The 24,199-nt window shown below is 37.7% G+C and overlaps 1 protein-coding gene across 1 annotated transcript; it reads left to right on the forward strand.

Moving 5' to 3' along the window:
* The first annotated feature begins 19,086 nt into the window (after positions 1-19,086).
* On the forward strand, positions 19,087-22,391 carry LOC145685780 (TNF receptor-associated factor 4-like). The gene has a single exon (XM_081758304.1). The coding sequence runs from the start codon at positions 19,206-19,208 to the stop codon at positions 20,625-20,627; it is 1,422 nt and encodes a 473-aa protein (XP_081614430.1). The 5' UTR covers positions 19,087-19,205; the 3' UTR covers positions 20,628-22,391.
* Positions 22,392-24,199: the final 1,808 nt, after the last annotated feature.

Consider the following 24,199-nt stretch of genomic DNA (forward strand, 5'->3'; position numbering starts at 1 on the left):
GAATTATTTACTTTTTGAATACCAATTTTCATTCTATCAATGATGATTTTTTTTTCTGACTTCGGAAGCCAATAACAATTTTACAAATGTGTCTTTTTGCACTCCTGCAACATTCAGCCGAAACAATACAGCTACAGTTGTAAAGTTTATTTTTTCAATGGATGTTCAGTTCGGCAAATTCTTTGAACTTTCCCTGCTATATTTTACAACTGTATCCCTTCGTCCCTCCAAACCTTCTTTTGACCGCATTTGCGGAATTGGAATGTCTTAACACCCACTGTGTCTCTGTCTCTCTCTCTCTCTCTCCCAATACTATCGCCAATATGAAACAGATGTCAGGCCCCCACATTTTGCTACAATCGAGTATAATATAAAAAATATATAAATAAGAAAACTATATATGTTGAACAGCGATCTTTTAATCACTGACTGAAAGAACATCGTTTAGAACTGGGGCAACTAAGTGTGCACGTGGACTTGACAAGCGCTGTCAATGCTGGAAATTAGAGTTCTGGTTGGCCATTTAGTTATCGGGGGTGTTTTCCACAAGTTCTCGCGGACGATGACTTATTTATGGCACTAGCCACCACACGTGAAAGACGGCATCCTTTATATACAAACTGCACTAGCGGATCCAGGGGGCGATCTCCCACCCCCCAGAAGAGGAAACCTTTAGTGTACGAATTAAAGAGACTATTAAATAAAGTGAAACTATCGTGCCATTTATTTTGATGGGAAGAAAGACCAAACACTCGTGATGTCCGAAAGTCACAGATATATGAAAATGAAAAAAACATTATTGTATCCTTAAAGAACCGGGTAACAAATTTCTCGGGCATGCCTTTCTTGATCGGATGAGCATCAGCAAATAATATTGCTAGTTCCATCTGCCGCGAATTGCAAGAAAATAATGTGGACCTATCAGATGTGGTAGTTATCGGCTGCGATGGTGCTAACACTAATGTTGGGTTTAAAAAGAGAGTGATTAGGGTACTTGAAAACCATTTAGGGAAGCCTTTGCAGTATGCATATGTCTATTGCATTTCATTGAACTACCACTTCGTCATTTACTAAAAGAAATCGAAAGTGTAACTACTGGTCCATACACTTTCTCTGGTCCTGTTTGTAGATCATTGGTTAATTGTGAAACAAATCCAGTGTGTAGCTTCGAAAAGATTTCCTCAGAGCTTCCTACATTCCTCAATGTGCATGATCTCAGTTATGATCAAATATGCCAATCTGTCATAAGAGGAGACTGTGATAAAAGCCTAGCAGATAAGAAACCTGGGAAACTTGCGCATGCTCGCTGGTTAACAGGCTTGTAGTCTTTTCCGTCTACCATATATCAACGCCAAATTCTTCAGAGGAGCTCAAAACTCTCGCAAAGTTCGTGGTAAAGTTATATGCACCAACGTGTTTCAACATCAAACTGAAACTTCTTGTCAAGTACGGAACTGAGAGTTTATTCTTGACCATAGGACTCGCGATGTTTGCAAGAATCATACAAGACTTCTGTCAATAAAGTAATTTCCAGAAATGCATTCTGTGCGAATCCTGAAAATATTCTCATTCCCATAATTGGTGACGACAAATCAGCTACAACAATCCTTGCTGCCGATAAAATCCTCCAATCCAAAAAACAGTATACATATTCTGAAATGCGTTCCTTCCAAGTGCCAGTATTAAACCTCGAGGCTAATAATTACACAGAAATGATAAACTGGAAAGAAGAATGTAACATAACAGAACCGCCAATACTGACTCATATGACAGATGACAAATTGCAAGCAATTTGTTCTTCAGAAAATGCATGTGTTGTTATCCCTGAGTTTCCATGTCATACGCAAGCATTGGAAAGATTAATGAAAGTAGTTAGTGAAACTTCTTCGTCAATATGTGGGGCATGAGAGAGATATTTCTTTATTCATTCAAAAATTGGCTCGAGAAAATACACGCCTACTTTTGAGACAAAGTAACAGTATTTTGCACGAAGACGTGAATGAGACTTATGAAACATTCAATCTAATGTTGATGGGTGGGTAAGATAAACTTGACTGCAGCCAACTCCTCGTGGTGTGTTCTGGGTTTATGTAGCCTGTAACATAGAATATGAACTTCGGTAGCTTTAGAAATGACATGACAGCGAATCTTAACACCTTTAAATTACAGTCTACTTCAAACGAAGAGCTACTAATAATTACACAAATACACAATAAACGTGTATTTATTTACAAAATCTATCAAACTTAATTGAGTTGATTTTAGTTTAACGTCCCGTTCAGCAGCAAGGCTATATGAGACGTGGACCTACTGATTAACGTGAAATTCCAACCACATGAGCTCCCGCCGGGAATCGAACTCGGGTCTCCCACGCCAAAGGCGCGTACGCTAACCGCTTAGCCACGAGGGAGCTCTCTATCAAACTTAAGTAAGGCCCATTGTACCCCGCTAAAAAAAAAAAACAGTTTAGAGAACTGAAATTTCAGTGGTAAAGTACTACGATATGACGAAACCTTCGCCCCATATCAAATTCCGAATTTAGAAAAAAATTGGACTCTTTTCACTCATTTACTAAATCTATGAAATTTAAGGCCCCTTGCGCCCCAGCTAAAAATTATTTTAGAAAATTCAAATTTTCCATGGAAAAGTACTACATTTTTATGGTGCAACTTTTGCCCTCTATCCAAAATCGAGTTTCGAAGAAAAAAAAATGTCTCTTTTTCACTCCACCCTACTGCTTATGGGAGTTACACTATGGGTCGACCAAGTGTTTTTGAGTGGCAGAAATTGTTTCTGGAGGGAAGAGAGCAAGTTAAAGATGAGCATTGGTCATGAACCCCTTCAACGGAAAAGTAACGAAAACTTAGTAAGAGTGCGAAATCTTTTAACTTTAACCGCAGATTGAGTATATGGGTGATATTAGAACAATTAAACTTGCCAAAAATTACTGAGCACGAAATAGTGACCGAAAACTTTGGAATGAGAAAAGTTTGTGCAAAATTGGTGCCTAAGCGATGAACAAAAACAAAGACATTTTATGTTTTGTTAAGAACTTTGTGGTTGTGTTCATGACGATCCAAATTTTCTCGACAATGTAATCACCGGAGACGAGTCGTGGCTTTTTGAATACGACCCAGCTACAAAGCTCTGTATGGCACACCCCCGCCTCACCTCGCCCCAAAAAAGCCTGCATGAAATTGATATTCATCTTTTTTGACTGCAAAGGAGAGGTTCGCAGAGAGTTTGTACCGCCTGGTCAGACTGTGAATGCTGCATTCTACGTGGAAGTACGTGAATGACTCAGAGAACGAGTCTCCTGTGTCCGTCCAGCAACCGCTGGATCATGGAAACTTCATTACGACAATGCGCCAAGTCACTGCCATGAACTTCCTGACCAAACATGGCATCACACAAATTCCCCAACCACTCTACAACCCAGACGTCGCTCCTGCAGATTTCTTCCTCTTCCCCCGACTGGAAAGGATCATGAAAGGACGGCAATACGGCTCGGTCCAGGCCATTCAAGAGGCCGTAACGAGGAAGCTGAAGACTATTCCGGTTTCTGCATTCCAGGGAGCCTTCAGTGATTTGCAGAGTAGTTGGAAACGCTGTGTTGATACAGAAGGAGCATAATTTGAAAACTGTTAAGCCGGTGTGTTAAAATTTTAAATATTAAAAAGAAAAAATCAGTCCTACTACTTTCCGGACAAACCCAGTATACTAACCTTTTCAACTACTAAGCCAACTATGTTTTGCCTGTTTATATTATATGTTAGTTTGTGTGGTTATGAAGAGAATATTTAGGGCAGTTATCCTAACATTTGCTGAAATAAGTAATGAAAATCGGAAGAGAGTGAAGTGAATTTTCAGTTTGTGCTCCAACACAACTTGTTCACACTTTTATCTAAAACTACCTCAGGAGAGTAATGCTCCCGGAAGTAGGAACGAAAAACAGTTCTGATTGGTTGGCATTATCCATTTCTTGCCACACTGCATTCAAATAGCAGAAATAAAACGATTCGTGTTGTCAGTCTTCGTGGCCGAGTGGGCTAGCGCTATATGTTAACAACGAAAATCTATTTTGGCGTGAGTTCAAACCCGACCCAAAGTAAGTTTTTTATCAGTTCGTCCGTGACCTTCGTGCAGTTCACATCGTGTACTGTGTTGTGTCTGTACGAGTTGAGTGCTTGGAGTTTGGTGGAGGGTGGTGTCTGTTTGCTTAGCAGTTTTTGCCCTCGTTTGGTGCTGTGTTTGCTGACTGTGCAATTGAATTGAATTGCATTTTTTTTTCTTGGAACGCTAAGTTTATTAATTGTGGTTATTCAGTGAATAATGGCTTCCTTACGTCTTAATACGATTCGTATTAACTTCCAGAGTGTAGTAAATGTTCCTAATTCTATTTACTTACATGAATGGATACACAATGAATTTAAGTTTGCATTAAGTGATGTTTTGAGCATAGAACTTGATTTTGCTCGTAAGTTTCTTTTTATTAAACTTTCTAATGCGGACTTGTGTGATCGGATCCTCATGGATCGTAATGGTGTTGTGTCATATACTGACGCTGAAGGTACTTATGAACTGCCTTTAGAATCTGCTTCTCACATGTTCAAATTGGTGAAAATTCATACAGTTCCTATGGAAATTTCGGATGCTCAAATAAAGCAAGTGCTGGGACAGTATGGCGAAATTATTTCTATGGACGAAGAGGAATACACCAAAGGTCATTATTATCCTGTACGGACTGGTCGGAAACTCCTAAAAATGATTTTAAAACGGAACATTCCTTCCTATGTGACCATTTGTAATTTACGGCTTTGGGTTACCTATTTTGGGCAATCTAAAACGTGTGCTCGGTGTGATAGTGAAAATCACCTCGTTTCCTCCTGTCCTCATCGCCAGGCCAAGCCAGTTCAGCCTCATGGGAATACGTCAACGTCAGTGGTTCCAGGTGTTCGTACCATACTGAGGGGACCCCCTCCCCCTTACAACTTGACAGTGCGCCCGACCCTACAAATTACAGTATTTTTTCTGTATTGCAACCGAAACCTCCTTCAGACCCTCCCGCTAATACCAGTGATGAATGTGTTTCTTCTGTGCCAGCCCCCACCCCCGCTGTAACTGGGGAAGTGCTTTTTTCAACAGTAGTTAATAACAGTTCTAAACTTCTACCTAGTGCTGAGTCGTTTTTTGAAGCTGAACCTTCTAGTGCCAAATGTTCTTCCCCGGATCCTGTATTTTGCAGTCGCAGCAACAGTCCCACTACCGTAGTAGAAGAATTGCCCGGCTCTCCGGTACCAGTTTCACTGCCTCCCACTGTTGAGACCCCTGTGGATACTCCTGTGACATGTTTGAATGCTTCATCTACCAAGAGTACGACTACTCCTGACGTTCATCCTGTTTCTACCACTACGACTTGTTCTGACCCTATGGTGCTGGACAGCGTTTCAACCGCACCTACTACCACGGAAGTCAACCGTTCGTCTTCTGCATCTCCAGAACGAGGACGTCGAAAACGTAAGAAGCGACATGAACTTGGTAAGTTACTCTTTTCTCAAACCGTTCAATTACAAGATGATATCAGTGCTCCCGAGGATGTCAGTGCTTCTCAGTGAACTCGCCGATCTTGTGTAAATTGAAAACTACAGTGCCTAGTGTATATTGGATATTGTCTTGTTTTTATAATGAATCTCCTCCCGATTCGTTTTTTACTTTTATGGTCCCTTTTTATAGGGTTTCCATTGTGTTTGTTACCGTTTCCGTATGATTATTTCTCCATGTTTTCAGTGAATTTTGCTACAATTAATGTGAATGGTTTGTCTTCCGTGGTTAGAAAAGCTGCATTAGTGGATTTTATTTTGGTCCATTCTCTTGACGTAGTGTTTTTACAAGAAGTAAACTTTTCTACTCTTCATTTACCGTATCAATATACCTATGTTGCTAATGACACTCCTTCTGGTACCGGAACTGGTCTCATTTATAGGGCAGATTTGGCAATTGATAATTTATTTTTACATCCGGAAGGTAGACTATTAACACCAAAATTAGAACACTGTCACCTTGTTGACGTTTATGTTCATTCTGGAAGTAATCACAAAGCTGACAGAGAGCATTTTTTTGCTACTGACCTTGCAGTCGCTTTACATGATAGTACCGCTCCTATTATCTGCGCAGGGGATTTCAATTGTTCTCTTCTTGCGCAAGATCATCATCCAGGACGCAACTTTTCGTCTACCCTACAACAGGTAGTCACTTCGTTTAACCTTATCGATGTTTGGAATTATTATAAGCCTACGGAACTAGGACATTCATTCTTTACTAGCCACAGTTCTAGTCGGTTAGACAGATTTTACATATCTAAATCTTTAATTCCTTGTGTGCTAGATATACAACTTTATCCTGCTTCGTTCACCGATCACTGTGCTGTATTGTTAACATTGAAGTTACCTGTTCAAAAATTTTATCAGTGTTCTCCAGTATGGCATATGAATACATCTCTATTAACGGATCCTGAGTTGCAACAACGCCTTCTCACTAAATGGCACCAATTTTCCAATTATATGGTCGTTCATTCCTTGCTTACTCGTTGGGAACTTTATATTAAACCGGCCTTAAGATCTGTATGTAGACATTATAGTAAGGAGCGTTGGCATGCTTATCATACCCAGTTTAATTATTATACTCGTTTACTACATGAGTATTACTCTGCATATCCTGGACCTATGCCTCCTTCTGTGTTTGTGAAGGTCAAAGAAATTAAAGCGTTACTGATATCATTGTATCGGAAGCGAACAAAAGGTTTTTTTGTCAGAAGTAAAACAGAAAGTTGTAATGCAACGGAGGATGCGGCCCTTCAGCAAATTTGTAAAGAGCGCAAACGCGGTCAACGTAAACTTATAAGTAAATTAGTAGATCAGACTAACACGGTGCATCAGGGTAATCAGGTGGTGCCATGCTTTCATACGTATTATACCAGTTTATATACAAATGTATCTCCTATAAATACTTCCTCTTCCCCTTTTTTTGCTATGCTTCCTAGCTTGGAGGCTGCCGATCGAGAAACTCTGGATGCACCATTTACAGAACAGGAAGTTAAAAATGCCATTCTTATGGCTAAACGGCAAAAATCAGCAGGTCCTGATATGATACCCAATGAAATGTACTTAATGTTTACTGACGATGTTACCATTCCTAACTCAAATGTTCAATGAATTTTGGAGTCGCCCTCACTTGACTAGGCACATGAAAAAAGGATTTTTGGTATTAGTTCCTAAACATGCCCATTCTACTCGCATTCAAGATTACCGTCCTATTACGTTACTTAATTCTGACTACAAGATTCTTGCCCGTCTTCTTGCAAATAGACTGAGGCACGTCTTACACCGTTTATTGTCTCCATTTCAGTTTGGTCATGGCTCTTGCCCCCCCCCCTTGTATGTAGCCTTAAGTAATATCAGGGACACTATTGCTTATTTTACTAATGTTCATGGTTCTACCACTGCATTACTCTCAGTCGATATGACACAAGCTTTTGATCATCTCCATCTTGATTATTTATATCAATTACTGCCGTCTTATGGTATCGGATCTCATTTTATTTCTATGATAAAAGCGCTTTCTTCCGATCGCTTACTTCAAATACATTGTAATGGTATTTTATCTAAGCATTTGGTTGTGAACAGAGGTCTCCCCCAGGGATCCCCCTTAAGTTCCATTTTATACAGTTTAGCTATTGCACCCTTAGTATACAAACTTAATAATCTTTTGCCTGGTGTCCGTATTGAAACAAGGGCCATTTGCATTCAAGCATACATTGATGATGTCCACGTCATACTTAATTCCCCTGCAGATTTACAGGTGGTTCAGACTGAGCTTAATAATTTTGCTAGTCTTTCGGGTGCTGTTGTTAATTACCACAAAAGTAAACTTTTTTGTTTTCACTCTGAGGCTGAAAAATTTTATCACACACCTTTTACTCTTGTTGACAGTAGCGTACCCAGGAATTTATTTCGGGGGGGTTCAAACTAAATATGAAGCTATTTTATATTAAAATTGCTAAAATTGCCCCTAAAATTAGGCTAAATTTTTAAAAAGTCGAAATTTCGGGGGGGTCCGGACCCCCGTGTCCCCCCCCTTCCGTACGTCCCTGCTTGTTGATGGTTTCAAACTTTTAGGAGTTCACTGGCGACGCACAATAAAAGAAATTATAGATTATAATTATTCTCAAGTCACGGCTAAAATAATTTCTACTTTATATGCTAATAAGTTGCGAGACCTTTCATTATATGGTCGTGCTTATTTTCTTAATGTATTTGCATTTTCTCAACTCTGGTTTCTTGCTCAAATTTTCCCATTGCCAGTCAAATATGAAAGTAAAATCACCAGCCATGCTTTATACTTTCTGTGGCATAAACAAATCTTCAGAGTTGCTCGTCCAACTATCTATGAGCCTCTTGCTCATGGAGGTTTACGTATTTTAAATATTCGCCAACAATGCCGCAGCTTATTATTACACCGTACATGTGTTTTACTTTGTGTTTATGATTCTTCAATCACAGCTGTGTTACTAAAACAATGTCTTTTTTATGCATCTTTAGATTCGCCAGTCAGTGTTCTACCTTGGTCTCATATGTACCCCCACCTTACTAATGTTATTCTTGATATAAGTTATGCTCTCATCAGTCATGAGAGTATTGAAACGTATACTGTTAAACAATTATATTGTTATTATCATAGTAATATAATGTATGTTCCTAAAATACAGCAGCAATTTCCGACTGTTCAATGGTCGCAAATTTGGACCAATATTACGGCGAAATTTCTTTCTTTTAGTCTTAAATCGCTTTGGTTTCTTCTTGTACACAATTTAATTGTGACAAATGTACGTAGATATAACATTGACCTAAGTAATACTATGTATTGTGCTCGTTGCCCTACTGAGGATGTGATCTGGTCCAAATATTGTTCTATTGTAAGCCGCATTCTCCGTTTGCACCCAAAATATGTCACTGTTACCAACATGTTGCTGCTTCCTGAATATAAACATTTTCCGCAACCGAAGCACAATCTTATTATCTGGTTAACGATAACTACGGCAGCTTTAATACTTGAAGACGATATCAAAGGTAATTCTGATTTGTATCTGAAACTTTTAATTTCTCGTCTGTCACTTTTTACATCTCAACAACAACAGAAATATTTTGCTAATTATGTAAACGCCATTTATTAAGGTTCAAAATTTGTTTTCTGTTTTTTTTCTTTTTAGCTTAAGTCTGTGCTTGATTATGTAATTGAACTTTTCTTGAATAAAGAAGTAAAAAAAATGGGCTAGCGCTATATGTTAACAACGAAATTCTATTTTGGCGTGAGTTCAAACCCGGCCCAAAGTAAGTTTTTATAACACTTTTAAAATTAAAATAAGATGAAAATGATACTCAAAAAAGTGATTTACTTACTTTTGTGCAGGTAAGTAGTAGTAGTAGGAACGGGTTAGAAGCCCCGCAGGGCTCGTTTTGTTCCCCTTGTACTCCATGATTAAATTTTGTGACCAACTTAGAACAGCTAGCTAGAGTAGCGCGCGAAAAAAAAACGTACTTCCGGGAGCATTACTCTCCTGAGCGGGTCGTCTTTTTTCTGGGAAAGTTGAAGATTGCCAGATCATCTTCAAAGCAAGGAAAGGACATTTGCTGATGCTGTATTAATTACAAAAGTGTGCTGCATTATTTTAGTGATATTCGAAATACAGTCGAGGGGTTCCAAACAGGGGCGCCGAAGAAAATTTTCTAGGTGGGGACGGACATCTCCATGGTTGATATATTACGTCTAGTATTTAATATTCGTGGTTTGCTATGTTACGTATACATTTTCGTCAGCCAGGGGGGGGGGCTAGGCATCACCCTGCCCTTCCCTTCCGGAGCCCATGATTCCAAACAATTTGGGATAAGTCTTTGACTATTGCTGAAAATAATGGAATATCTCCATGGTGTCCAATGTCTAGAGCACGTTCTCTGCCATTTAAATTAGTATGTCATGACAGAAGAAATATTTATTGAGGAGGAAAAGATATCGAATACGAAAAGACTAAAAGACTTAAAATGTTTCTCCTGTAGTTAACTCACAGAATACTTGCAGAAATGAATAGGTGTTTTTCATAAAACTTAAATATTGTATATGGGATAAGTAGTTTTCATGTAAACAATGAGTGCTTACTCTCGTTTGAGAAAACTGAGTTAACTTGCACATCTTTAAAACTATGACGTCGATAGTGTCTGTCGAGATGCAGCAAACTTCTTTCGAAAGTTTTGAAATGTTATGAAGAGGGGAAGAAATGCAAAGTTTCCTCAGTTTACTGAAGTGATGGATCGTTTCAAAATTATTTACCACTCAATTCACAAATTGGCATTAATTACTGCTACCTTCCCATATCATATTTCACCATGTGAGCGTTCTTTCTCGTGCCTTAGACGTGTTAAAATATATGTAAGGAAACGAATGACATTATGGTAACAATTGGAAATTTATGTAAATGATTTAATATTATGATGTCTCTATCACCCACATTAATATGAACATACATACATATTAACGTCTGAGGAAGATTACGTTACGTTATGGAAACTGTGTATGAAATATTTTAATTTTTAATAAAGAAGCAGCGGAAAGTGGGGTACAGTGAGACAGTGGGGTAGAGTGAGACAAGAGCTTTTCTTGATTGTTTGTTGCATAAAGTTGGAAATGATGGATGTGATGTACAGACATGCGGTTGTTGACCTTCCTCTGTCACTTTGGTAGGCAAATGACTGACGCGAAGGATACAGGCTGTGAGGAGTTCAGTGATTTTCAATTAAACAAAGTAAATTTTCTGTATTTCCTTTTTGTCTGAAGAAATCAAAGTAATTCAAATAATTGGAGATTAATTTCAGAGCATGAGATGCTTTATTATTTGAAGATATTTATCACAAAATTGTTAATAGTTAAGCATTTTTGTGATTCCGAGGAAATACGATTGACATTGATAACATGCTGTTGGGGTACAGTGAGACGCTTTCTTCAAACAAAATAGAGATGTGTCCAGAGAAGAAATTATTGGCTGAGAAAAGAAACATCAAGAAAACAACAAAGAGGACACGAGCACAAAATCAAAAAAGTTGCCTTTTTTACTATGAAGTCGATCCAGATATAGAGGAAGAATTGGTCAAATTGTCCTCATCAGATGAAGAAATTGAATTATTACTCGAAATTGGCCCAGACTACCTTGGAAACATAAGTGAGGATGGTTATGTTCTTGTAGAATTTCACTGTAAAAAGAAAATTTTTATATTGGGAAGATTCTGAAACTGGATAGTGATAACAATAATTATATAGTTAGGCTTCTGCTAAAAGGTGGGAAAATGGACGGAAAATTTATTTTTCCAGTTGTTCAGGATATTGCAACTGTAAACGCAAATGACATCAAACTGAAGTTACCATAACTGCTAACGCATTGTAAAACTAAAAGTCAAATGTCATACTTATCATTTTCTGTTGATTTTCATCTTTTGGATATGCGTTGAACTTCGTAATAGAGAATGAAACAATTAACCCTTTGGGGATCTTATCGTACATTTTGTACGATACGCATTTTTCATCGTACATTGCGTTATTTCTCTTCTATTTGAGCTTTTTCGTCCGGTTTTTTTTTTTTTTTTTTTTTTTTTTTGTTTTTCAAGTCCAGATACATTGTAGAACACATTACGTATTGTTTCAGACCGTCCTGCGTCCAGACATAAGAGGTGATGACGTCATAATTTTGAAATAGAAATTTTCCCTTATGAAGCCTATGTTCATTATTTTTTGGCGGGCTTATTTTTTCACGTAGAAGATTGAAATTTTGCACAAACATTCAGTCCACCGAGTAGTATTTACCAGATTTTTTGTTCCAATGTCAGTGCTAAAACAGGGGGGGAACCAGAGGGGCGAAGGGTTGAAAAAAGGGATATTTTTACCCAAAAAATCCCGTTTTCAGGATTTTCCCGCCTCACATACATGATGGGGACACGTGAGTCATACTGTCTGAAAGGCAGTTCCATTCTGAAGAGAATAACGGTCGAATCATTATCCTAGGGCAATTAGGGACGTCTCAGGGATTTTTTGAAAAATATACTTCTATATAGGGAAAAATGGGACATGGTGGGTATATTTTTTTTTTTGGCGGGCTTACTTTTGCACCTAGAAGATTGAAATTGTGCACAAACATTCAGCCCACCCAGTAGTATTTCTCAGATTTTTTTCAGATCTCTGCATTAAAACAGGGGGGGTCCAGAAGGGGAAAAAATGAAAAAAGGGATTTTTAGACAAAAATCCCGTTTTTCATGATTTTCCCGCCTTAGATACATGATGGAGACACGTGAGTCATACCGCCTGAAAGGCCGTTCCATTCTGAAGAGAATGACGGTCGAATTATTATTCTAGGGTAATTAGGGACGTCTCAATGATTTTTTTTTTCAAAATATACTTCTGTATAGGGTAACATGGGGAATTTTCTGAATTTTTTTAGCAAGCTTATTTTTGCACCTAGAAGATTGAAATTGTGCACAAACATTTAGTCCACCGAGTAGCATTTAACAGATTTTTTTCAGATTTCTGCGTTAAAACAGGGGGGGGGTCCAGAGAGGCTAAAAGTTGAAAAAAGGGAAATTTAGACAAAAAAATCCTTTTCTGGAATTTCCCGCCTTAGATACATGATGGAGACATGTGAATGGTACCGCCTGAAAGGCAGTTCTATTCAGAAGAGAATATGGGCGACACATGTCCCTAGGGTAATTAGGGATGTCTCAGGAATTCTTTTCCCTGAGATCATAGTGTTTTGTGGTAATTTGGGGCATTGTGGGAATTTTTGATAAAATTTCTCCCGCCCTTACTATTCAAGATAGAAACTTGAAATTTGGTACACGCATTTAGTTTACCTAGCGCTATTTATCAGATTTTTTGGAGGTCTCTACGTTCACACAGGGGGGGGCAGGGGGCCAAAAATTGGACGAAAAACATTTCCCCCTCAACATTTTCCCTTCGACATCAATTTTCCCTCTCCTGGTATATGGTATGGGCATGCAAGTGGTACCATTTGAAAGCCAGCTCTATTCTGAAGAGAATGAGGTATGAACCATGATCCTAGCGTAAATAGTGACGATGCAGTAGCTGCTTGACTGAAAGTCTAAAAAATAGCCCAAAAAGCCAAGATCCTATAAGGATTAAGTATGTGTATGTCTCACTCTACTCCAATAGTGGAGTACAGTGAGACAAATTGTCATATTTTGTTTATGAGTAACTAAACCAGAGGTGATTAACATTAAATCAAAATAACCAATATTGTATGATAGCCTAAACTCCAACCTTCTGTTCAGTTTTTGTTTCATTCTAATATCTTATATAAAACAAGAGTTATTACCTATGGAAAAAAATGTGTCTCACTGTAATCCAATTTCACACATACTCTGGTCATAAAAATATTAATTATTTATATAATAATGCCAGAGTTAATATTGTCTACACAGAAAAAAACATTTTTACTTATTTATTTATTTATCATATATGCTGATCATTTAAATTAACATTAGTTTAAAAAAATATAGTGGAAATCTCCAGTCAGGTTAGGTTTAAATTTTTAAAATTGTATTTCTAACTGCTCTCGTACAGAAGTTTTTATGTGGTAATGCACCATTTTCAGCGACGGTTTGCTAACCCAACGCAAAATATGCGTTTTAGTTGCGATAGTCTGTATAGCACTTACAATTGCTTATTGCAGCTACTGTGTTGCGTAGCAATCCATAAAATTTTACGAACATTGGTAGGGAATGAACCTACCTGTCCAACGTCACACTCCTTCGATTTACTTCTGTTTCAACTTGCACACCAGAACTGCTAACACTGCTAACATTGTTTATATTTATATCCAGGATGGGAATTACATATTAATTATTGGACTCATAGGATTATGATGACAAAAGTTTGACAATCGTTTGTGAGTATCTGTGTTGCAAAATATATACTTTAAAATAGTATTTTGTAAAATTAACAAACAATGCACAAGAGAAACAAAGGAAAGCAAATGTAATGTTTCAAAATTACTTCGTCTCAAATAAAGGTCATTTTATTTTATTGCACTTTCTGGTTGAAGGGGATACTTCTGACGATCCACTGAGAGTAGAATACCAGTGCTTCTTCAAGGTAGTTCTATAAACAAGGGCGATGGGTTAATCATCAATGGCCCACTCCCAATACTTCTCGGTGGAGGAACTTAAATTTTTGCATTGGCTAGTTTTTGTGGCACTTGGAAATGCTATGGACAGTTAGGTGGAGATTTTTCCTTCAATCTTATTGGGATTTTCCTTCTGTTTCATTTTTATGAGGATAAAATTTCGCCTTGTAGTCTTGCAGTGAATTAGGAGTATGTCTTTGATCTACCGAACACTTTCTTTTTTCTTTTCTTGCACGTAAAAAATGCAAGTGCAAGTTTTACAAAGGAATATATATATATATATATATATATATATATATATATATATATATATATATATATATATATACAGTAGTGTGTAACAAAAAGGTACTGCAAAATTTCAGGATTGGATTCCTTGCGTTTACTTAGTACGAGAAACCGTTCTGCTGACGATCCTTAACACTTCTGACATCGTGCCAAAGGATTTTGTGTTCACTGCTATCAAGGCTTATCGTTTGTCTACTTTGGACCAATCATAAAGTCAGAGTATATCTCAAAATTCGGTTGATGGCATGTTTGGGAATATCACCCTGCAGGGAATACTCTGTATACCCACTGAAAATTAGTGAAATATGCATTTTTGGATTGCATATGCATAGCTTCCTTTACACTAATAAGGACTACCATCCACAGTTTCCGGAATTCGAAGTAGGGCCTGTTTAAATTTGGTTTTTCGCGATTTTGGATAGCACTAGCTCTGAAACTATGCACTTTTCCCCACAGGTCCATATGAACTTTTTCTCTTATTTTGATGTGAGGAATCACCTCTTACAGTTTGTCGGTATAGTTCATTAACACCCTGTATATATAGGGTGACTGGTAACTCGATGCATTCCTTGCAAGGGAATATTCTACAAGTACTTTTGAAAGTTTTCACCTTTATGAACTAGGGGTCACAAATCAATAACTTCTGAGTATTTTGCACATATATGATTTCTTAGAAATTTGCCGGCTAACTAGATGTTCGCGAGAAAGTTTTACCCTGATTCACTTCCACATCGTAGAGCGATAAAATGTTCATGTTTAATCCTGCATACGGTAATATGGTCATGTACAGCTCGTAACTCTTCGCCGTTGCTGTGTTATAGGTCCAAAAGTGAAGTAAAGTGTAGTAGTTCAATATCCATTACTGCACCTCAGAAAGCAGAGTGGCAACATCACAGAAGTACTTCCCCACAGGAAATGGTTAGTAAGAGGTGGAATGAAGATGGTGTGCGGTCAAGAGAAAACGCGAACTTCTGGCGGATTTCATACTTAGGATCGTGCATCTGTCTACCCAAAATTCGAGCAGTGAACGGGTGTGTTGTTTTGCCGGAGACGGACACCTTTTGCTAAAATGCCACGATCTGGGATTTCACAGAATCCCGCAAGCACGCAGCAATGAGGCATAGTATATCCTGGTAATTGTTGTACTCTTTGTCTGGAAAGCAAGTAGTAATACCCTGCTGATCACAAATATACGTGGTCATCACTTTTGACCCTCAAATTAGAACACAGACTTCCTTTTGGGTGGTACATCTGCACACTGTCATTGTTTGACTAGGTTTTTTATGCATGTATTTATGAAAGGGAATAGGAGTGGGTAAATGAAGGGTTCAGACCTCCAACTCCAGGGTCGCATCAGTTTTTAAGGTAAGTTTAGGATTTGGGAAGGAACTGGCCCTGGCCTTTTAGAAGATAAATTCCGGCCTTCGCCTAATGGGAGTGAAGAAAACCAGGGGAAAATTTAATCAAACCAATGACAGCGTGCCGACGTACTATCACTAAGGGAATGTCTGTGTTCAACTCTGAGCAGGGGCGGATCCAGGGGGGCGATCGCCCCCCCCCCAAGAAGATGGGACTCTCTTATATTATATATATAAATGAAACCCATACCAAAGTTTGGAACCCTTAAAAGTAGCACTATGACAACCCACCGCCCCCCCCCAGAAGTCGGTCCTGGATCCGCCCCTGACTCTGAGCGACAAAAGTGATGATCATGTATATTTGGGATCAACATGGGGTAAGGATATACTATGCCTCACTGCTGCATGCGTTGCGGAATTCTGTGAAATCCCAGAGCGTGGCATGCTGACAAAGGGTGTCCATCTCCTGGAAAACAACATGCAAGATTCATGCCCGAATCTTGGTCAGACAGATGCATGACCCTGGGGATGAAATCTGTCAAAGTTCGCGTTTTCTCTTGACTGTTCGTCATCTTCGTTTCACTTCTTGAAAACCATGCAGTCATTTCCTAGGGCAAGTACTTTTGCGATCTTGCCACGCTGCTTTCTGAGGTGAAATAATGGATTTTGGACCACTACACCTTACTTCACGTTCGGACCTACAACACAGCAACGGTGAAGAGTTATGAGCTGTACATTACCACATGAACTACATAGGTAAGCAGGATTACACATGTAAATCACGCTCTATGATATGTGAAAGTGGATCACGGTAAATTTTCCTCGCGCGCCTCTCGTTAGCCGGCAAATTTCGAAGAAGTCACGCATATGCGAATTACTCAGGAACTATTTATTTGCGACCCCTGATTCATATAGGTTAAAGTGCTCCAAAGTGCTTGTAGAATATTCACTTTCAAAGAATGTATCGAATTACCAGTCACCTTGTATATATATATATATATATATATATATATATATATATATATATATATATATATATATATATATATATATATATATATATATATACCAGGTTCGATCCCCGGCCAAGTAAGTTTATGGTGGCAACATCGGACCGTGAGTTTTCTCGGGTAATCTCGTTTCCTCCCGCATTCTCATTCTACCAGTCCTTCCAGCAGCAGCAGCAGCAGCATCATCTTTCTTATAAATTATCTTTCTAAGTCTAAAGGGCATCAGTGTTTCTTTCAGAAAAAATGTTCCGGGGGCCACATTTAGTATTCGCATGGACACTACTGGTACTATTCCATTTTTTTTTTTTATTATGATATTATAGACGTATTATTTTGATCCTTTCCGCGGGACACTCTCAGAGCTCCGGGGGCAGTGCCCCCCAAAAAACATGTCTGGAAGAAACACTGAAGGGCTTAATGGTGAGACTTTAAACTGAAAGATTTCGTTTTGTCAAACAAGCTAACAAGTAATAGCGTAATTAAGTCTGTAATGCTCCACTTCGTAATCGATTACAAGATTGTATTTATAGTTATTTCATTTACTGTTTTTATAATTTTACTGTTCTGAAAATTCATATTTATGAGGTTCGGTCGTTTAATCATTTAATAAGTTATTCTATATTTCTTCAATGTATGTATCTTACAAATTTTATACAGGTAGTGAGCAACTTGGATTTTAGAGTGTGCCATATATTTAGGATATCTAAAAAGAAAAAGAAGAAAATTTGTACGTGAAAAAAAAACAAGAGATTAAGATCCTCAAACTATGCATATGAAATTAATAGGAATGCAATTTTAGAAGTTTTTGGACCCACAGGGTCCTCATAATGTTTCCTTCCAACCCGATGTTCCTGATGTCTATTGTATAGCTTCGCATTAATGTACCCTCCAAATTTTAGTTTCTGTAATGAAGTTTGATAGGAATGGTTCATGTATGGTTTTCTGGACTTCATCTTTAATGTCGTTCTGAGTAGCTTATTTACGACCTGTAAGTGATATGTGAGGATGTATATTAATTATGTGAATACGTATAAAAAAACTTGCTCATGTTTACGATAAATATAATTATACTGTTTGAATGGATTGTGGTTATTACGTTATTAAGGATGCTAATATAAGCCAAAGAGGCAAATAAATAAGTAATTAAAGAATATTAATGAAATGGCGTATATATTATTAATAGAGATTCGTTCAAAACTGAATTGTCACACATGGTCGTTAATCATAGAATCAAGCTGCCTCATAATGTTACTTAACCTAAGCTACCCAGTTAACTAATATACTTACCTGGAAATCCTAAACTAATCTAACCTATCAACTTAACCTAAAGCACAGAAGAATTAAAATACCTGTCAGTGATGATTGTTCTTTTCAAATGTATATTGGATACATGGGTACGTAGTGCTATACAATATGTGGGCCTCTAAAGATTCAACATTGTTTGTTTTCTGTTGTTATTGGTTATATAGTTTCATGTGATTCGTAGGTGGAAGCTTTTGTTCCAACGGACTTGGATTCTGATAAAGAAGATCAGATGCGTTATATAATACTGCAAGATTTCCTCTTGCTGGCGACCAAATTATGGGCTGGTGCCATCTCGTGGTGATAGCTATTTTCTTCATGAAGACTACGAGATGTCATCTTTAGAATATGTTTGATGTGCACCAATTCCAATTTCATTTTCTATGGAATTTCAGTGTTTCGATGGGCTGCAGACTTTCGATACTTCTGGAAACCATATGAAATTAATAATGAACCACCATTGTCTGCTGTCTTTCAGCTCCACACAGCAGAAGGGGTGCAGTTTCAAGTCTGTTTTTAGTAAAAATATATGAGCATGGCAGTGCAGCTCTCTCATTTTGTACCCCTTCTCCTTCTGACAATTACATTTTTATATAGTATTTATTTTGATATGCACCTTGTTAAAAGTTTTTGCTGATTTTGGATAGGTCTACTCGATATCCGAGAGCGTCATTCCATACAAGTTGTAGGAAATTTGTGGATCATGATGCAAATCAAAGACTGGAAAAATCAATTATATTAAGTACCATACTTATAATCTCAAACTAAAACGAAATTTTTGCATAGCTTTAACTAAAATCAGTACGTTATGAGGCTCCATATTGTAGTTTCTGAATGTACTTTATGTACAAGAAATTTGGTAAAACAAGATCCTTATGATCAAACGAAGTTCCAACCCTGATTGTAGGCGTTCTGCTTGTGTAATAGAGTACACATTTCAGCTGTTTGTGGCTGTTTTTGTTGTACGTATATTATTAGCAGTGGAAGAGAACATCAGAAAATCGTTGTGAAATGCCAACTTCGGCTTTTAAGTATTGTGACATGTGTAACAGGCATATTCAGAACAATCTAGAAGATCACCGAATAATTTGTAGACAGATGAAAATTGTATGTGAACTGTGTGGAGAGACATTCTTTGGTTATATGAAAAATTATCACGATGAGCACGAATGCACAGGAAGATGTGTTAAATGTCACTTTTGTTCTTACTTAGTCCCCAGCGAAAAATTAAAAATCCATCAAACAAAGTGTACCTTTGAAAGTGGTGATTGTGTTAAAATACCAGATCCTGAAGCTGTTAAGCATTTTACTATGTGTTATTACTGTGGCGAATCTATGATGGAAGATCAATTTCTAAAGCATACACAGACTTGTGATTTGACTTTGATTGACTGTGAAAAATGTGGTATGAAAATTCAGAGATTGTACATGACATGCCACTTAAATGATACATGTAATAAACGCATAATAAATTGTGAGTACTGTAAATGCGAGCTGTTAGCTGACTCATTACCGGAGCATTTGGAGGAATGTGAATTGATACCCATAATATGTGATAACAAATGCGGGGCTGAAATTCCCAGGAAGAATCTCGACTACCATGTGACTAAAGAATGCCCTAAGAGAATGATCGAGTGCGAATATTGCGCAGAGAATTTGGAAGCACAGCTGCAAACTGATCATGAAGGCACGTGCACGAAATTTCCTGTTTCTTGTCCCGAAGGGTGTGGTGTTACGGTACGAAGAGAAGATTTAGCAAAACATCGGGATGAAGAATGCACAAAATTGTTCACGTATTGTACATACAAGGAACTTAAGTGCAATTTCGAGGGTTTTCCTTGTAGTATGCGAAGGCATTTACAGGATGATAGTTCCTTACATATGCATCTTATGAAAGATGCAATCGAGAATCTCGTGGTAATTGTCAATAATCAGAAGAAGAAGATTGAGGAACTTGAACGTGAGAAAAATTCCTACCTCTGGACTATTACAAATGTATCGCACCTGTTAAACAATTTCAAATGCTATCAATCGTTAACAAGTCCTCCTTTCTACAGCTGTAAATTTGGTGGATACAAATTACAAGTTCAGTTATATCCATCTGGAATAACGAGCTTTGATCACCATCATTTGTCACTGGCAGTTCAAATCCTTCGAGGAGAACATGATTCCATGTTGGAGTGGCCTTTTAAACGGACAATCACCCTCAAATTGATTGACCAGTCAATGAATGGCAAGGATATTGTTAGGACTTCGGAAGGTTACGCTTCTGAGAGAAAATGCAAGCTCTCTTATCGATTGAATTTTCAGCAACCAGAGGAAGGTCCTCCAAATTTTGTGGCAAATTTCTGTAAGTTTTTATCCCGTGAAGAGTTGCACCGTGGAAATTTTATTTCACATGATAAAATGTTCATCGAAGTAACTGTATATTAGTTCTAATTTGTTGATAAATGTTATTTTACAATTGAGATGCAATATCGTGTAACTAAGAGCTGGGTTTCTGTATGTTTTATTTCCAATGTACAGGCGCATGATTAACGTACTCTAGTTTTTACGGTTTAGGTAGTAATTGAAAATAAGTGAATTAAATTTCAAACAGAGTTAAAATTGTAAGTATCAATATGTGCTGTGTTGCTTTTTAATGTTGATTAAAACAGTGTTAAGCTAATGTAGTTAAGCATTTGTGACTCAGTTTGATGAAGGAGTTTTAATGCAGAGGTGAGAATTTGTATTTAATTGATTGATTATGTAACAGCTTACTTCAGACATTTTAAGACCAATATGTTATAGAGAGTCCAAACTTAGAGTACATAAACAACTGAAAATTTCTACGTGGTTACTTTAAGGTTCGGTTCAGTTTTGTTACTTGAAGGTTAAATTAGGTTCGATTCGGTAAAATTACACTAAATCACTCACTTATTTTTACCGTCTGTACAACTCTTTTACTGCCGTCAGAAAATTATGAATCACACTCTTTTTTTAACGATTTCAGTAGGTACGCCGCCAAATAACTTTCCACGTGCTCTTCTTATTGTCTTTCTTCCGAATGCTCGTGTCGAGTATTTTATAGTACGCCATCTGCTTCGTATTGTTTGTGAATAGAAACTGATCCACATGAGAATACTTTTAGCCTTTAATTTCAAAATTGAATGCTTTCCAGCAACTTGAAATAATTGTAGTTTCCTTCGAAATTCTATTTTTTTAATATGGTCGGCAGAACTTTTTTGCTCTACCGATACAGGAATAATTTTGACCCATTGCTCCGTTCAACGCCGTCAAACATTCACTGTCTCTGTAACTCTTTGACCTCTGTTGTACTATTTATTCCCAAACTTTGATTCATCTATTTCAACCACTTTTCCCTCCATCTATTTGTCTTGGTCCCGCGTAGTGTAGTTGCTATCTATCTATTTCAAATATGCCCCTTCTGGCGCTACTGTCGGTGTGTTTTCCCGTACCTCCCTCGAAAGGAGAGAGAGAAGAGCTGCGGCTGGAATCTTTCAATTGTTGGGTGTGGAAGCTTTGCCACAATGAATCACGGACTTCACTGTGCACTCTCTTGTTTAGCCGTTCTAAGCAAACAACGTTCTTCACTTGTTAAGACCAAACGGCTGAATGACAAATTAGCAACACAGCCGAGGTCATTCACTTCTTTCCCCTAAGCAAGGGAGGGTTTCCTCCGTCAGAACATGGCGGGGTGGGCCCGAAGTATGTTTCACGTATTTTCCGAGGGCACACTTGAAATAAAAAGGTTATAATGCTCTTGCGTTTGGTGGGAACGGTTCTACGGTTAACACACGGTCGAAAAACTGTAAGAGCTTTCCAAGGCCAGTCTTCCTAAGTGAATGTTTGCTGGGTTTTCCTCATTCAGATCAGGTAAATGCCAGAGTATTATCACATAATGTATCACATCGCTTCCTTCCGTCCCCATTTCATTCTTCGTTCCCCTCTTTCCCGGATAGTGTGATCGCCGAGGGATGTTATCCCTCATACGTATGGGCTCACATGGCCATAGATGCCGAAAGCACCGAAATTTGAATCCTAATCCACCCATTCAGAATTTCGAAGAACCCAATGGATACACTCCTGCCTACGAAAGCTACTCTTAATTCCTCACTACATAAATGCCGCATTTTACTATCGCTTTGGTGAATGGCGGTCAAACAAGCTTATTTACGTCTCTCGTTTACATTAATTTTGAACTAGAAATTTTCCCAATCATCCCCTTCACCTGGAAGTATATACATGCTTTGCCAACCTCTGCCTGAGCTTGGGAACGACTCAAGAAGAAGGGTTGGTAACAACGTGTTTGGTCGCGTCCGAAATATCCAAATATAAAGATTAGTAAAAAAAAAAAAAATATTGATTTAACTTTTCTTGTCTGAATGAAAGTTTGGCGCGAGGGATATTTCACTACACAAGCATAATTGGAACTATGTACATTCCGCGACCTATTCTCGCGTCTATGTTCGAAACTAAAAAAAAAAACAACAACAAACAAAATTCAAGGAAAGAAACAAGATAGAAACTCCGGGATTTAGTTATAGACTGTTCATATTTAACAAGAAACAAAAGTAATAATCTTACATGCGCTGAACACTACATTATAAGTTCGGATATTAAAGTACACCTGGGCTGAATCGGACAACAAGCATTAAACATGAGTATTACACAACAACATTCTCATCATTCGTATCAATGACACAACAAAATTAGAGCTCGTATCGCATATGACAACTTTTCTTAATGAAATCCCTAACTAACTAAACACTGTTTAAGAGCAATGAAATTATGTATATATAAAAAAAATAAGAATACGCATGCGCTTTTATTTTATAGTGGCCTAATGATCGGATGTCTATATATATATATATATTTTTTTTTTTTTTTTTTTTGTCAAGTCGACTTTCGATGTTAATAGAAGATGATATAACAAGTGCATAAACCACGATTCAAAAGACACGATCACTCTCACCTTAAACTGTTGATATATTTCTAGGTCAGGAAAGTTTTGGATAATGCTCGCACAAATCACTCGATGATCGCTCCTATCACATCAATTAATATTACTCACGGTTTGATTCTCCTTAGAAGCAGTAAGCTGGTCCTTTTGTTTTCTCCGACATGCTAAGTTCCAACTCGACGAAATTCCTTATTTTTAGAACTTTTCTTGATAATATTACGAGTATTGCATTCCGTTGTTACTTTTACGTGTTAAATCCACTCATCTTTGCCCACTAGACACAGATCCTCGGTTAAAACTACATTATTACTCACAAAATGTTTCACAACTCGGGATGCACGTCGTACTCTTTTTAGTTCCGGATCCCGATTGCTTGGCGCACTTCTCAACTACACAAAGCATGTGAGCAGAGTATACTTGGGATACAACATAGTTTTTGATTGGTCAGTAATTGAAAAATTGTCCAATCACCACTAACTTTAAGAAATCACCGGAAGTACGAAATGTTCTAGTAGTTTCTAGAATGTTCTCGACGCTATACAACCGGAAGTTCCAATGTCTTTGAGACAAAGAACCTCTGCTCTGCACACACACACATTCACAAGAAAAGTTAGTTTGTGGCGTCGAAGAGAAGTCATGTGCTGAATGAGTATGCGCATAGTTGCCAACCATTAACCTTTGTCCCCAAAAGTCAATTATGAATTTAATAAAATATACGCATTAATTTTTCTTGCTTCGATGGTCGATAGCAATTTCAGTTCGTTTCGTAGGAAATCATATCTTCCATACGTATCCGAATTAAGCACCAATATGCTACAAACAATATCACTTCCTCCACTGTTAATTCTGTGTCCTGAAAAGAAAGAAAGAAAGAAAAAAAAACTTACTAGAGATTTCCTTCAATGACACTTCATCTATATAATGTTTACATTTAGAAACGTACTTTCTTCGCTTTCAATTTCTTTGCACATTTACCACAATTCGTCGTCAACTTTAGTAATCCATGTTCGTCTGCAAATCTTAATGTTTTATTCTCTTTTCC

The sequence above is a fragment of the Thermobia domestica genome, chromosome 5 (assembly GCF_964235325.1).
Source record: "Thermobia domestica chromosome 5, izTheDome1.hap1.1, whole genome shotgun sequence".
Lineage (NCBI taxonomy): Eukaryota > Metazoa > Arthropoda > Insecta > Zygentoma > Lepismatidae > Thermobia > Thermobia domestica.

Excerpts from the sequence above, each read along its gene's own strand:
- LOC145685780 (XM_081758304.1), top strand. The coding sequence starts at position 19,206 with ATGCCAACTTCGGCTTTTAAGTATTGTGACATGTGTAACAGGCATATT.